Source organism: Dryobates pubescens, chromosome 11 (assembly GCF_014839835.1).
Source record: "Dryobates pubescens isolate bDryPub1 chromosome 11, bDryPub1.pri, whole genome shotgun sequence".
Lineage (NCBI taxonomy): Eukaryota > Metazoa > Chordata > Aves > Piciformes > Picidae > Dryobates > Dryobates pubescens.
The window spans coordinates 28,927,830-28,941,686 of NC_071622.1; the positions used below are offsets into that span (position 1 = coordinate 28,927,830).

General features: G+C 42.6%; 1 protein-coding gene across 1 annotated transcript in view; it reads right to left on the minus strand.

Annotated features, from left to right (window-relative positions):
• EFCAB7 (EF-hand calcium binding domain 7) overlaps positions 1-12,669 on the minus strand; it is a 28,806-nt gene extending 16,137 nt beyond the window's left edge. The window contains exons 1-6 of the mRNA XM_009909991.2: positions 12,640-12,669; positions 9,959-10,146; positions 6,139-6,350; positions 4,215-4,301; positions 2,474-2,672; positions 1,313-1,437 (exon numbers count right to left, since the gene is read on the minus strand). Coding sequence (XP_009908293.2) covers positions 1,313-1,437; positions 2,474-2,672; positions 4,215-4,301; positions 6,139-6,350; positions 9,959-10,145 — 810 coding nt within the window. The 5' untranslated portion in view covers position 10,146; positions 12,640-12,669. The remainder of the gene's footprint in view (positions 1-1,312; positions 1,438-2,473; positions 2,673-4,214; positions 4,302-6,138; positions 6,351-9,958; positions 10,147-12,639) is intronic.
• Positions 12,670-13,857: the final 1,188 nt, after the last annotated feature.

The window sequence follows — 13,857 nt, forward strand, 5'->3', positions numbered from 1 at the left end:
AGATAATAAGAATTTTTGAGTGCTAGATTCTGATCCACACCCCAAATGAATCACCTTGTATTTATTTATTGAATGTTGAGAGTTTGCACTGTGCCCTTAATAAAAAAAGGAATAAAAATAATAGTAATTCTGCTTACATCTTTCCATGTTTCCTGATTGATTTCAGGATTTGCATGATGTTAATAGATAGCAACCAATATCTGCAGCTGTTGTTGTTTTTAAATCAGTTCTTCCTAGCTTGTACAAAGGAAGAGGAAAACAATATTGGGAGACTGCATCCTGGTTTTCTACACTACACATTATGTTTGAACAAGGTGAAACCACAGGTTAAATTGCATGAAGGTCCAGCTACCTAAACAGACTGCAAAAAAATTCCTTAGAGATTATGTTTTAAAATTTTAATATAGAACAAATGTCACTGTATAGCAATGGTGAAGATATAAAGGACTTTGGAGTTCAATAACAAACACAGAGTTGTTATTTGAAACAAAAATGTAGCTCATGAGAACAATCAGTTCAGTTTTCTAGCAGCAGTTATGCTGCGTGGTCATAACCATTTTTTCCCCTTTTATACAGGGGTCTCAAGGTGCACATTTTTAATGTATCCCAGCAGTTTCCAGTTAATGTTTTATATTCCTACAGCTATTACTTTCTGTTGAAAGAAAACTAGTAAAAGCTCAGTCAAGAAAGGGAAAACAAAGGAAAAAGATCAATATTAACACTCTACAAATATTGACTTAGCAAAGTGACTTTGTTGTCGTTCTCCCACAGGAATTGATATTGAATGAGTGATTTATTTAAAAGAAAATACTGATAGGACATATTAGTCTAACTAAAAATCAATACTTCCAGGCTAGAGCAGGTATTTACAAAGTAATGCCCAAACTGAGTATGCTCACAGCTCTTGTCATTTATTTCCAATTACCTTTCATATAAAGGTTTATGATACACAATCTTTCAGGCTACTTAAGCATTTAAAAGTTCTCACCAACCTAATAAATTATTAATTTTTAAATTTCTCAAAAAGTCATTAAGCATTTTATCCAACAGTGATTTCATTTATAAAAAACACACACTTTGTTCTATTAAACCTTCACACCTGAAAAATTATTTGCAATAACCAGCTGTCAGCAAAACCAACAGTATATAAAAATGTTCATCATAATAGGTAGCAAGAAACCTTTCAATTGTTTATAGCTGCCCTTGACAAACTATTAATAAAACATAAGCTAAAAATCAGAGGAAAACAGTTTCTTTCTTAAAATTCAACAACACAGCCTAGAGGAAAACAGGATAATTTCCACAGGTCTACCTTCATTGCATCAGGCTCAATTAGCTTTGTGTTTCTGTGGCTACTGGTACCCATGGTGATGGTGGTGGAAACAGTGGTTTTGCAAGTTTGAGCTGATGAGGGTCTTGAAGGAGTTCTGCTATCACCTATAAACAGAGATATTTTGTTACAATTTTGCTCTTCCAACCCACTTCCGGTGCTATTTATCATCAAGTCTTACATTTATAGGCACACAGAGAAAAACTGAGTGAGAAGAACTTCAGCCAGATAAACTGATTTCCCTTGTAACTGTCTAACATTTAATAATTCACTTACCAAACATCTTTACTTCCCTTATTGTGCATCCCAGGTGAATGGGCGCACAAATGACAGAACCTTGGAACCAAATCTGCCTGAAGGACATGAAATTGTTACCACATGATTCCATTTACCTTGGAATCAAGGTAAATCTGTCCTAAGAGGATAGGTTTAATATGCTTCTAATTTAAAGTTGTTTCTTTTCAGTATTTCCTTGCCAGACAGCACATCAGCACAACAGCTGCAATAAACTGTCCCAGTGTAATTACTTCCAAGCTTTTACTTTCTGGTTCCTTACATTGGCGCACCTCTGCTGGTAGAATTGTTGATTTAGCTACACAAACTCAGTCTTCATCACTGCCTTGTCATCCTTGTATTGCCTAGAATTGATGCAACTTAAACATTGTACACTACACATGAATATTTCATGCAGTACCTTTGCAAAGGTCTTTCTCCAGTCTGGGAAAGTTCTGAAGTATCTTTATAACTTCAGGAAGAACATTAAACACTCATGTTGACTGTGCTTGAAAAGTAGCCCTGATAATTGAAACAACCAGACTGCTTATTGTTTAAGGTTTCATCTCTGATCTGGGAAGGAAATAACTTGCTATGTTGCAACATCTGAGCATTCAGTTTCCCTCTTCCCCCTGGACTGTGTCACACAAGTCAACAAAATTCACCCTTTAAAGTTTGAAAGCTTCAGATCACAGAGGCAGCCAAAGTCCATTTGAACATGAAATTCAGATATTCTACCAAGACAGTCATATTATTGCTACAGCAGAAATTTCACTAAGCTGAAAAAAAACCAAATACACACTCAGCTGTTCATTGACCCAGAGCATGAACTCCAACAGAATGAAAACTCACAGCATGAAACAGAAATACCTTTTGCTGGTGCCACTTTGTGATCAGTTTTCCTTGAGATCCTTGGTGATGGTTTTGACACTGGCAGTGTGATTCTTTCAGAGGAAGAAGTTTCAGTTTGACTTCCAAACTGCTGCTGCCTCAGTCGACTATCAACTTCCAGTTTCTCTCGCGCAGTCTTGCAGCACTGCTCATTGGTTGCCATGTAGAAGTCACAAAACTTTGGGTGAAGAAAAGTAAGCTGTGAGTGATGCATTTTTTTCTCATAGTTTTAAGGATTACAATGTGACATTAGTAAAGAAATTACAGGTCAAGAGATTTCCCCTAAAGCATTTTCTCATAAAGCACAATAATAATGTTAATTTTCATGAATCAAGTGACCACTCCAGTGACACAGCCACATGGAGCCATGATTCAACAAAAAGCTTTAACATAGAATGAAAATTAACTGCAGCTTTCAAGCCAAAAGGTAATTTATATTTCTTTCTAGATATCTGAAAATCTATTAAGTTTTTAATGTTTGGTTTTTAATAGGGAATTGTTTTTCTCCTGTGAAACTGTATGTATGCCCAAATCTTCTGGACCATTTATTGAGTTCAAAACTTAGAGATGATGTCTGAAAAAACTGGAAAGGTTTTGCACCTTGAAATTTAGATGTTTAACATATACAATAACATCCCACATAAAGGCAGTTACCAGGTTACACTGTCCTGATCTGAGCTAGAACAGAACTAATTCTGTTCAGTGATTTTACTTCCCAGCTCAGTTTCTGCTTAGTGACAGCACTTTCTGCAGTTCAGGGCATATTTTCACAGACAGGGGCTGCTTCCAGCAGAACATGACGGGAAGAGTTCCTGCCAAGGGCTGGGCTGCAGAAAGGCTCTGCCTTGGACTCGCTCCTGGGCACACCAAAGGTACTGCTAAATCTTGTGTCCCATGCTGGGAAGCAGATAGTTAGAAGTAGCACCTGTGGAGAGGAGCGGACAGGAGAGGCCACCCTCAAATGACCAACAATGGATTCCACCTATGGACAGCATCTTCAGGAGCAAGCTGAGAGATTGCGAGGGTCAAGCCTCAGTGGCCAGCATGCAAGGACTCAGTCTATTCTACTTTTGATACCAACCCATGTGTTCCTGAATCCATTTCCCAAATCCAGCTCCTGAATTTACTTCTCATCTGCTACTGACTCAAATTTGCAACTTCCCAGTGCCTGCCCCCAGCATCACTAGTTACAGCAACTAATTGCCACCCGGGAGTTGAGTTCCATATGGGTGTGTATTTGTATCTATTTTATGTTACTGTTATTATTTTCATTAAAGCTTCAGTGTTGTTTCCCAACCCATCAATCTCCCTCCCTTAGTCCCTTTTTTATCTCTTTGGGAAGCAGAGTGGTTCACAGAGAGACTCTGTGGCTCATTAGTGGCCAGCCCTAACCCTTGACAGCAACTTTGCCTACATGTTTGCTGTCAGTTGTTGCCTCTATCCTGCCATTCCTTTAACTCCTATCTTCAGGCAGGCTGTTAGGCTTCGTGCTTACTGATGGGCTCTGCCAATACATTACATTCACTTGCAGCAAGTGACCTTTTCAAGGACAGCAGCCAGATAAACAGCCCATGTTCCAGTACACAGGTGGTTGCAGGGGGTAAGGTTGTGAACAGACCAGCTCATAGAGGTGGGATGTGTTGTGCTTGATAACACCAACACTGTCAGGAGCTTTGAGCTAGTAACACAAGAACAAATAACATCACCTTGTTTGCCATACCTTGTTGTAGTCAAGTTTGCCACTGAAGTTAAAGTCAGCTTGTTTAAGAATGCTGCTCACTTCATCTCGACTCATTCTTTCACCTCTCTGCAACAAAAAAACAACTCAGTTTGGGTCCCTGATCAAGAATGCTGCTCACCTACAACTTAGTTTGGAATCCTAATCAAGAATGCTGCTCACCTATAGCACACACTTCATGGAAATACAAAGGAAGATTCCTTTACTATCCTTTCATGGAATCTTCTCTTGTGATTAATTTAAGATTTTGATTTGAATTGTCAAAATAAAGCTCAACATCATAAAAAAAAAAAAGAAGAGTCCCTAAAATCCCACTAAATATTGAGCATGTGACTTGCACCAGTTCATGCAATTTTGTGATGTCTTCTGGGAACCTGCCATGAATCACAGAACCATAGAACCACTGAGGTTGGAAGAGACCTTTTTGATCATCAAGTCCAACTGCTCACCTAGAGCTCACAATCACACCACTACTGATAAGCTACTACCACTAAACCATGTCCCTCAGCACCACATCAAGGTATCTTTTAAATACTTCCAGGGATGAGGACTCCACCATCTCTCTGGACAGCCTGTTCCAATGCCTGAATGACACACCAATTTCAGAAAACCTTCCACAATCTGGGGAATCCCAGTTCTCAGCCATCCTTACTTACACTGTAGCATGCTAAGAACCAAAAGCCAACTTGATAATGGTTACTTTCACTTATTTCCTTGAGCTATTCTATTATACCAGGCGACACCTGCAATTTAGCTCCCTAAAACAGTTATTCCAGGCATATATTTGTCTTGCATTGATCTGTACATGGAATCATTACTGTGAAGCCAAAACAATTTGTCTCCTTTTGGATCCAGGTCTAAACTGTGTGTCAGAACACCAACTCATTGCCCCAGCTGGTACGTGGTGACAAGGTACAAAGCACATCTTCCACAAGATCCTCCAGCAATTTGCTCTACACAGATGTATAGGGCTGTTAGCAGTGACACAGCATTATGTGACTGCTGCACAGAAGTCTGTTTCACTTTTCAGCTATAGATGTGTAGTATAAACTTGGGACTAACTCAAAACTAATGGGAATGTCATTGTTGGTAAACATGTGATGTGGACATTATGGTCCTGGAACCATAGTGGATTGTAACAAATCAAATCCTGATCCTCTCCTCTTTCAACAGCACCAGCTGCTACTGCAGGCACCCAGTCTTCAGTTTGGGTCTACATAAAGCAATACCCTGACTTTATGTTACAACAGTTTATAGCTCCTATGGTAGCACTCAGCACCTCTTAATTCTGTCTTAAAGATGGTTTCCTCACCATCACAACCAAATCTTTTTGTTCATGAAGAATGAGGATTGAAAGTTCTGCCATGGTGTTTGAAGTAAACAGTTTTGTTTTACTGGGTCAACCACCACAAATACAGTATGAAAATTGTTTCTTCTGTCCCAGTTTGATCTCCTCTACATTTCCTTAAAAATTGGATTATTCTCACTTTTGAGCACTCTACTAGAATTCTACTACTAGTCTATTTTAATTGCTTCTGCTACTTAGTGCAGGATGCTTGGCTTTTGTGAAGGGGGTGGCTGTACAGAGCAAAAAACAACAGAGCAGAGAAAGGAAATCATTATCACCATCTGTGATATACATCTCTATGTAATTTAAGTGGACAGACATTATCAACCGCAACACTGTAAGGGGGAAAAAATGGAAGAAAGGTCAAATAACCACAGAAAATTAGACACAAAATTGCAACACCCCCCCTCTCCCCCCCCCAAAAAAAAATAAAGAATCCATAATTGGGGTTTTTTTTAATCAGGAATATGTGTTTACACATTCAGAATAGCTTTAGCATCTAATACCCAAAATCTCTAATGGCTAGAGATGGGTAATTGTTTCATTTGTGACACTCACCATTGTAAGGACTTGATAAAGTTCATCATGTAAAATACATCCAGTGTTATCTGTGTCTAGTTTTCTGAATGCTTCAAGCAGCTCAGTTTTTGTAGCTGGTTTTTCTTGTTTTAAAATAGTACAAAAATCATCAAAATTCAGTGTGGTTGTTTGTGAAGTCCAATATTTATTAACTGTCTTCTGAGAAGGATTCCTTCCAGCCTGCTGAAGTACTGAACAATAAACCACAATGTTAACTATATATTCCAGCTGTCACTAAAGCAGTTCTCTCAGAACATCCTTTAATCACTTGCCATGTTCAGACTTTCTTTTTAAAGCCAAATCAATCCCAGGGAAAAGTAGGTCTGAAGGAGTTTTGCTCAGAGTCTCAGTCCCATACTTGACTAGTACAGACTGACCAGGACCTTCCCTAGCCTTGAATTCTCTGGTTTGTAGCAGAGAGGCTCAAGCAGCCTGAGGAACAGATGAGCTCACTCATATGTTCTGATGAAACGAGACATCAAACAGGCAGTGCCTGGCATCTTAGACCATTCCTCACAAATGATGATCCAGCACAGAGATGACATCTGGTGCACTGCTGAGAACCACATCCACAGAGCAGTCTAGGACAGTATCATGGGATTTGTTTTGCTTAAAGGCTCTGCAGCTTCCACTTAATCGTGTGCACTATTCCCCCAAACCCAATAGGATATCTTCCTTAAAGAAGCTTAATGAGTTCAAATATTTCATTAAGCCAGATATCCATTAATTTGGTCTCCTCACAGAAAAATCCCAGCACAGTGGGGGTTGGAAGGGACCTCTAGAGATGATCTAGTCCAACTACCCTACTTTAGCAGGGGCACCCACAGCAGCTTGTCCAGGATCACAATATCCAGGTGGGTTTGGAATCTCTCCGCAGAAGGAGACTGCACAACCTCTCTGGGCAGCCTGCTCCAGGGCTCCAGCACCCTCAGACCAAAGAAGTTTCTCCTCCTGTTCAGATGGAACCTCCTGGGTTCATTTTTGTCTGATGCGCTTTGTCCTGTCACTGGGCACCACTGATAAGAGTCTGGACCCATCCTTTAGCCCCTCACCTTTTAGCTCTTGCTGAGCACTGAGCAGATCCCTGCTCAGGGTGCTCTTCTCCAGGCTAAACAACCCCAGCCTCACGAGGGCAGAGTAGAGAGGGAGGACAACCTCCCTCAACCTGTGGGCCACACTCTTCTTAATGCACCTTCCTTAAGTTACAAGTGTGAAATTCAGCCCAGTGTCTCCATTCCCTGCCTTAACATCAAGAGCCTATTACTTGTAAGCTTGCACATTATTAGAGACTGCTTATACTGTGATCCATATAAATCTTTCTGCCTTGTTCAGGACTGAGATCTGGCACAGAATTTATCTTAATATTTTACATCATATCTATACATGTAAACTTGTCAATCCAAATGACACAACATGATATCAAATGTAAAGGAGAAATTATACCAACAGACATACTTTGTTAAGGAAAACAGCCAACACCTGACACACAACCAGTCCCACTGCTCCTACACCTGGGATTCTTCAAAATCAATTTTCTGGATCTATTCTGCCCTTAAAAGCCTTCACTGAAAACATCCTTTCATCACTTTTCAGTGTGAAGAAGGTTTTATCTTAAACTGAAATTAAATTCAAACGCACAGCCTATCTGAGACTAGATGGATTCTTTTATACCTTCACATATAATCTGGATTTTAGGGAAACAAGCTATACTTCATCTCTACCTAGGACAGCAGCTTGGTTTTGATTCAGCTGACCAAGCCTATAGCAGCTGAGAGCAGTTCAGGAGCATCTGTGAAATGAGGTGGTGGCATCATTATGATTCTCAGTAAGCAACTGTGTCACCATCAAAACAAACAAACATAATCAGACACCTTTGTTGCTAATCTCTGTCTGAATGCCAAGGACTAAATGAAGGTTTCTGCCCTGGCACCTCTACGAGCAGAGTCACAGAACACAGCAAAGCTTACATCTTTATCCATGCCAGGCTTGGGCACAGAGCAATTATTTCGGGATTTCAGTGTCAAGGTCAGCCAAAGAAGAGCAGTTACTCTGTGTGCTTGTTTATATGGACAGCAGAGTTCCTGGAATCATAGAACTCTTGAGGTTGGAAGAGACCTTCAAGAGCATCAAGTCCAACAGCTCACGTAGAGCTCACAATCTTACCACTACTGCTAAGCTACCAAGCCTAAACCATGTCTCTCAGCACCACATCCACACATCTCTCAAATACCTCCAGGGATGGGGACTCCACCACCTACCTCCCTGGGCAGCATGTTCCAATGTTTGAGAACCCCTTCTGTGAAGAAATTTTTCCTAATATCCAATCTGAACCTCCCTTGGCACAGTCCTGTCACTTATTACTTAAGAGACCAACTCCCACCTCACTCCAACAATTCAGGGAGTTGTAGAGGGCAATGAGGCTTCCCCTCAGCCTCCTCTTCTGAAGACTAAACAACTCCAGTTCCCTCAGCCATTCCTCCCAAGAGTTGTGTTCAAGGCCTTCACCATCTTAGTTGCTCTTCTCTGGACATGCTCCAGCACTTCAATGTCCTTCTTGGAGTGAGGGGCTCGAAACCAGCTTGAGATGTGTTCTCAACAGTGTGAAGTAGACTGAGACAATCACATCCCTAAACCTGCCAGCAAAATTGGCTATAGCACAATGTTCACCTACCTTTAACAAAATATCCTTCAAATACACAACAATTCTGTCCTTTTAGATGGCAAAATCAGCACTTGCCATACCCTACATGCCTTCCAAGTTTGCATTTCTGAAAGTTCAGTCAGACTGCACCTTGATTCTACTTAGCACCCCAGGCTGAGGGAGCTGGGATTGTTTAGCCTGGAAAAGAGGAGGCTCAGGGCAGACCTTATTGCTCTCTGTAACTACCTGAAGGGTGGTTGTAGCCAGGAGGGGGTTGGTCTCTTCTCCCAGGCAACCAGCACCAGAACAAGGGGACACAGTCTCAAGCTGTGCCAGGGGAAGTTTAGGCTGGACGTGAGGAGAAAGTTCTTCACAGAAAGAGTGATTTGCCATTGGAATGTGCTGCCCAGGGAGGTGGTGGAGTCACCATCCCTGGAGGTGTTCAAGAGGGGATTGGACGTGGCATTTGGTGCTATGGTCTAGTCATGAGGTCTGTGGTGACAGGTTGGACTTGATCTTTGAGGTCTCTTCCAACCTTGGTGATTCTGTGAACATGGGATATGAAGCTACTATCTGTGAATAAGTAAAACTCCTACAGATTAAATTTCACAATGCCAGTCTCCAAGTGAGTATTTTACAGTGTGGTGTATCAGTCAAACACGATGAAGCAAAGGAGGCTTAAACACTGGCACCACTCATTTGAGCAATGCCAGAATTTACTGAAGATGTACTAAGTCTGCAATCATAGAATCACCACCTGGTTTGGGTTAGAAGGGACCTTTCAAAGCCACCTAGTCCAACCCCCTGCAGTAAGCAGGGACATGGACAACTAGAGAAGGTTGCTCAGAGCCCTGTCCAAAGTGACTTGGTATTTTTCCAGGGATGGGGCATCTACCATCTCTTGAGGCAACATGAGCCAGTGTTTCACCACCTTCAGCATCATAATTTTTCTTAGTTCTAGTCTAAATCTCCCCTCTTTTAGTTTAAAATCATCACCCCTTGTGATTCTATGAAAACTACTGTAAATTCATTAAATCAGTTACTGAGTTTATGCATGAGGGATGCTCTCACTACTCAGTTGCCGAGTGCTGTTTGCAAACTACCCACTGTAACCATCACACATAAAAATTAGGGAGAAAAAAGATAACTAATCCTTACCTAAACTGAGTTGTTCTTTTGATTTAATGTTTTCTAAGCTGCTTTTCAAAACAGCTAGATAAGCTGCTCGGCAGTTCATGTAAAAGATTGCTTCTTCTGCATGCTGGGACTTTTTTGCTTGAGAACTTTCTGAGCGTGTGGCTTTCTGAACAGAGAGGGATGTGTCACTCTCAGGACTGCTTGCCATCCTGTGAAGAATAAAATTCCAGTTACAATTTGTTACTATCTTACCTGTTTGATAATACATCTTTGTTCTTTGAAACACAGACTAGCACTAATTATAATTCAAAAGAGACAGGGAACTAGTGGAGAGTGTCCAGTGGAGGCTCTTAAGATACTGAGGGGACTAAAGCATCTCTGAGGAGGAAAGGCTGAGAGACTTGGGCTGTCAAGCCTGGAGAAGACGAGCCTGAGAGGGGATCTTCTCAATGCACAGCAAAAGCTAAAGGGTGGGGAGCAAGAGCAAATCATATCAAGAATAGATGGAGCACTTACTGAAGAGAGTTCATGACTGGCTCATGTCATTTTGGATTCTTTATTGTATTTCCCAGTGATAACAGCAGAGTAAAACCCCCCACTTTTGTCCTCCAGTGGAAACTACATGTGAGCAGGTTTATACTCAATTGTGTCAGGAATTCTTCCTTCCCTCAAAAGCTGACGCTTGCATTTCCAGGGCTGGAAAACAGGGCAGCTTTATACAGTTTCACCAGAGACACTGTGTCCCGTCATAAATACCATACAACATGCAGTGTTAAAAACAACTGGTATAATAATTATTAAATTGATTATATGCTTTTTTAGGCTGCCAATCCATAGCAGAATGGGCTTTGTTTTCTGTTTTCACAGTTGCTCATATAAGAAAGCTGGGAAGGGGCTTTTTACAAGGGCTGCTTGTGATAGGACAAGAGGGAATGGATTGAAGCTGGAAGAGGAGAGACTTAGACGGGATATTAGGAAGAAATTCTTTACAGTGAGAGTGGTGAGACACTGGAACAGGTTGCCCAGAGAGGTTGTGGATGCCCCCTTCTTGGGGGTGTTCAAGGCCAGGCTGGATGAGGCCTTGTCTAGTGGAAGGTGTCCCCCATGGCAAGGACTTGGAGCTAGATGGTCTTTAAGGTCCCTTCCAACCCAAACCATTTTATGAATCAATGAATTAACAGACATATGTAAGTCTGAACCTAAGGACATACTTAAACTCCACATAATTTAAGCCTTTTAGGTACAAGAACCTAAATAATTGTACCCATGTAATTGTAAATGAATGGGGGGAAAAAACACATTTTTTTCTAACTTATTAAAACTACTCAAAGCAGTAACTAATACTGTTTGCTCACCAGTGGCCAGTAAACTTTAACAGCAGCTTTCTGCTTTTACCAGGGGTGATTAAGGTTTTTAGAAGGCCATCACAGAGGGACACTAAATCGTGTTGTACTGTTGGTCTAACAGCCTCTCATATTATGTTACCCAATGCTGACTTCAGAAAAAATATTCCAGTATAATAAATTGAATATCTTGAGTTCAGGCAACAAGACGACGACATCATAGGGTCCCCTTCAGGACTCATTGGATTTTTCCTCAGGAGGCCTAAATCACTTGCACCTTGTTGAGTTATATAGGTCTTTTACACTTGGGAAAGAAAGATAATAATCGCTTATCATGGATGAAGTACCCTATTTATAATACACAGACCGCCTGCCTGACACTTTAATATTACACTGGCATTAGAAGGACCCCATAGGGACACTGTGATACAGTCTGGTTACTGCAAACGGGTGTCACTATAATTAAGCACCAGTGTTACACACACAAAATGGAAAGGGGTTAAAGTCAAGGAGGAAAAGAAGAATAAATGTTAATTTTCCAGTAACTAGTTTATAAAATGTGAACTCTCGTTTACACTCCTTCGACTTCCCATTACTGAGATATTTCTTACGTGGGCTACAGTTCTGCCAACAAGTGCTGCCAACACATTGCTCAGAAATCCAGTGAACAATAGCTCAGTGACAGCACAGCCAGCAGTCCCATGGCTTAGGCTGTGGCTTTTTTACTGGGCATATGACACTTCAGACAAAACAGACATAAGAGAGCTATCCGGCCTTGGTGAGATGGGGGAATGACACAGCTTAACTACTGCTTTCACAGAATCATAGAATGGGAAAGGTTGGAAGTGACCTCTGGAGATCATCCAGTCCAACCCCCCTGCTAAAGCAGGGGCACCCACAGCAGCTTGCCCAGGATCACAACATCCAGGTGGGTTTGGAATCTCTGCAGAGAGGAGACTCCACAGCCTCTCTGGCTAGTCTGTGCCAGAGCTACTGCACCCTCACTGCAAATGTTTCTCCTCAAATTTAGATAGAACCTCCTGGGTTAGAGTTTGTGCTTGTTACCCCTTGTCCTATCACTGGCCACCACTGAAAAGTGCACAGCCTCATCCTGATTACCTCTACCCTTTAGCTATCTATATGCATTTATAAGATTCCTTCTCAGTCTTCTCTTTTCCAGGCTAAACAGCCCCAGGTCTCTCAGCCTCTCCTCATAAGAGTGATGCTCCAGTCTCCTAATCATCCATGTGCCTCTCCATTGGACTCTCCAGTAGTTTCCTGTCCTTCCTGAATTTTCCATTTGAGTTGCTAGGATTCTAACCAACAAAAAACGTATTCCAACCAAGAATTAAGTCATACCTTGACAATACTGACCTTTCCCACTGCAGACGGCAGAAGAGCTCACACCACTGATGCTTCTTAAGCTTCTGAACCCAAGAACTCAGGCCATGCTCACCTGAATAACAGAAGCATTTAGGTTAGAGAAGACCCTTAAGACTGACAGGATCCCAGGCCAAACATAGGCTGCAGGCCCTTATCAGTTTGCAGTCAGCCAGGGCAGCTGAGCCAAGTTGGCTATGGGTCTATTCCTGACCATGATCCTTATGCTTAGTATAAAGGGGGAAGTTTGCTGAGGAGAAGGAAGCCTCATGCTTTGGGTTCCTGCTCCTCTCTCTTCTCTTTCTCCTGCAGACTGCTTTCCTGTTTATTGTTAGCACTGTACCTTTGCTTTATATTGTCATTGGTATTAGGTTCATTTCATTAAATCCATTTGCATGTCAGCCATCGGGTCTCCTCTCCTTTTCCTGATCCCCTTCCTCTGCTGGGCAGGTGTAATCGGGTGACAGAGCACTCGGGCAGAACATCGGCTGCAGCTGCTCTGTAGCCTGTTGTTTACACACAGACACAGACTGGTAGGGGCTGGAAGGGGCCTCTGGAGCACCAAGTCCCACTCCCTGCTTAAGCAAGGTCACACACAGCAGGCTGCCCAGGATCACAATGTCCAGGTGGGTTTGGAATCTCTCTAGTGAAAGAAGGTCACCCAAGTGCAGGTTTAGCCCCAGATACGGACTAAACATAGACACGCACAAGTATCACCGAATCCAACCGTAAAGTGAAATGAGGAAACTTTTACCACATGACTCTCACTACTTCCCTCTCCGGTGGGCACGGGGGTCTTCTTGGCCAAAATTTACCCAGCAAAAGACACCCTAATCCCCCTTCCTCATTCCGTTCGGCGGGAACCAACTTTCCCGCCCGCTCGTCGGCACCCGCCGCCCGCAGCAGCCCCGAGTGGGGACAGGGCTCGGCCTCACCTCCCACACAAGCCGGCCTCGCGGAAACCTTCCCAAGGCGGCGGGCTCCACGGGCCCGGCTCCTACCGCTGCACAGCACCGAGAGCAGGGGGCAGTGGGGTCCAAAGAGCCAGTCCCCACCCCGCAGGGTGACGGGTGCATTGCTCCCCGGCCCGCCCTGCCGGCGCCGTTTCCAGCCGGCGGCGTTTGGCCGGCGCACGGAGGCGGCGGCGGCGGGAGATCTGTAAAAGAAGGCGGTGGCTCCAGGCGCTGCAATGTCGTA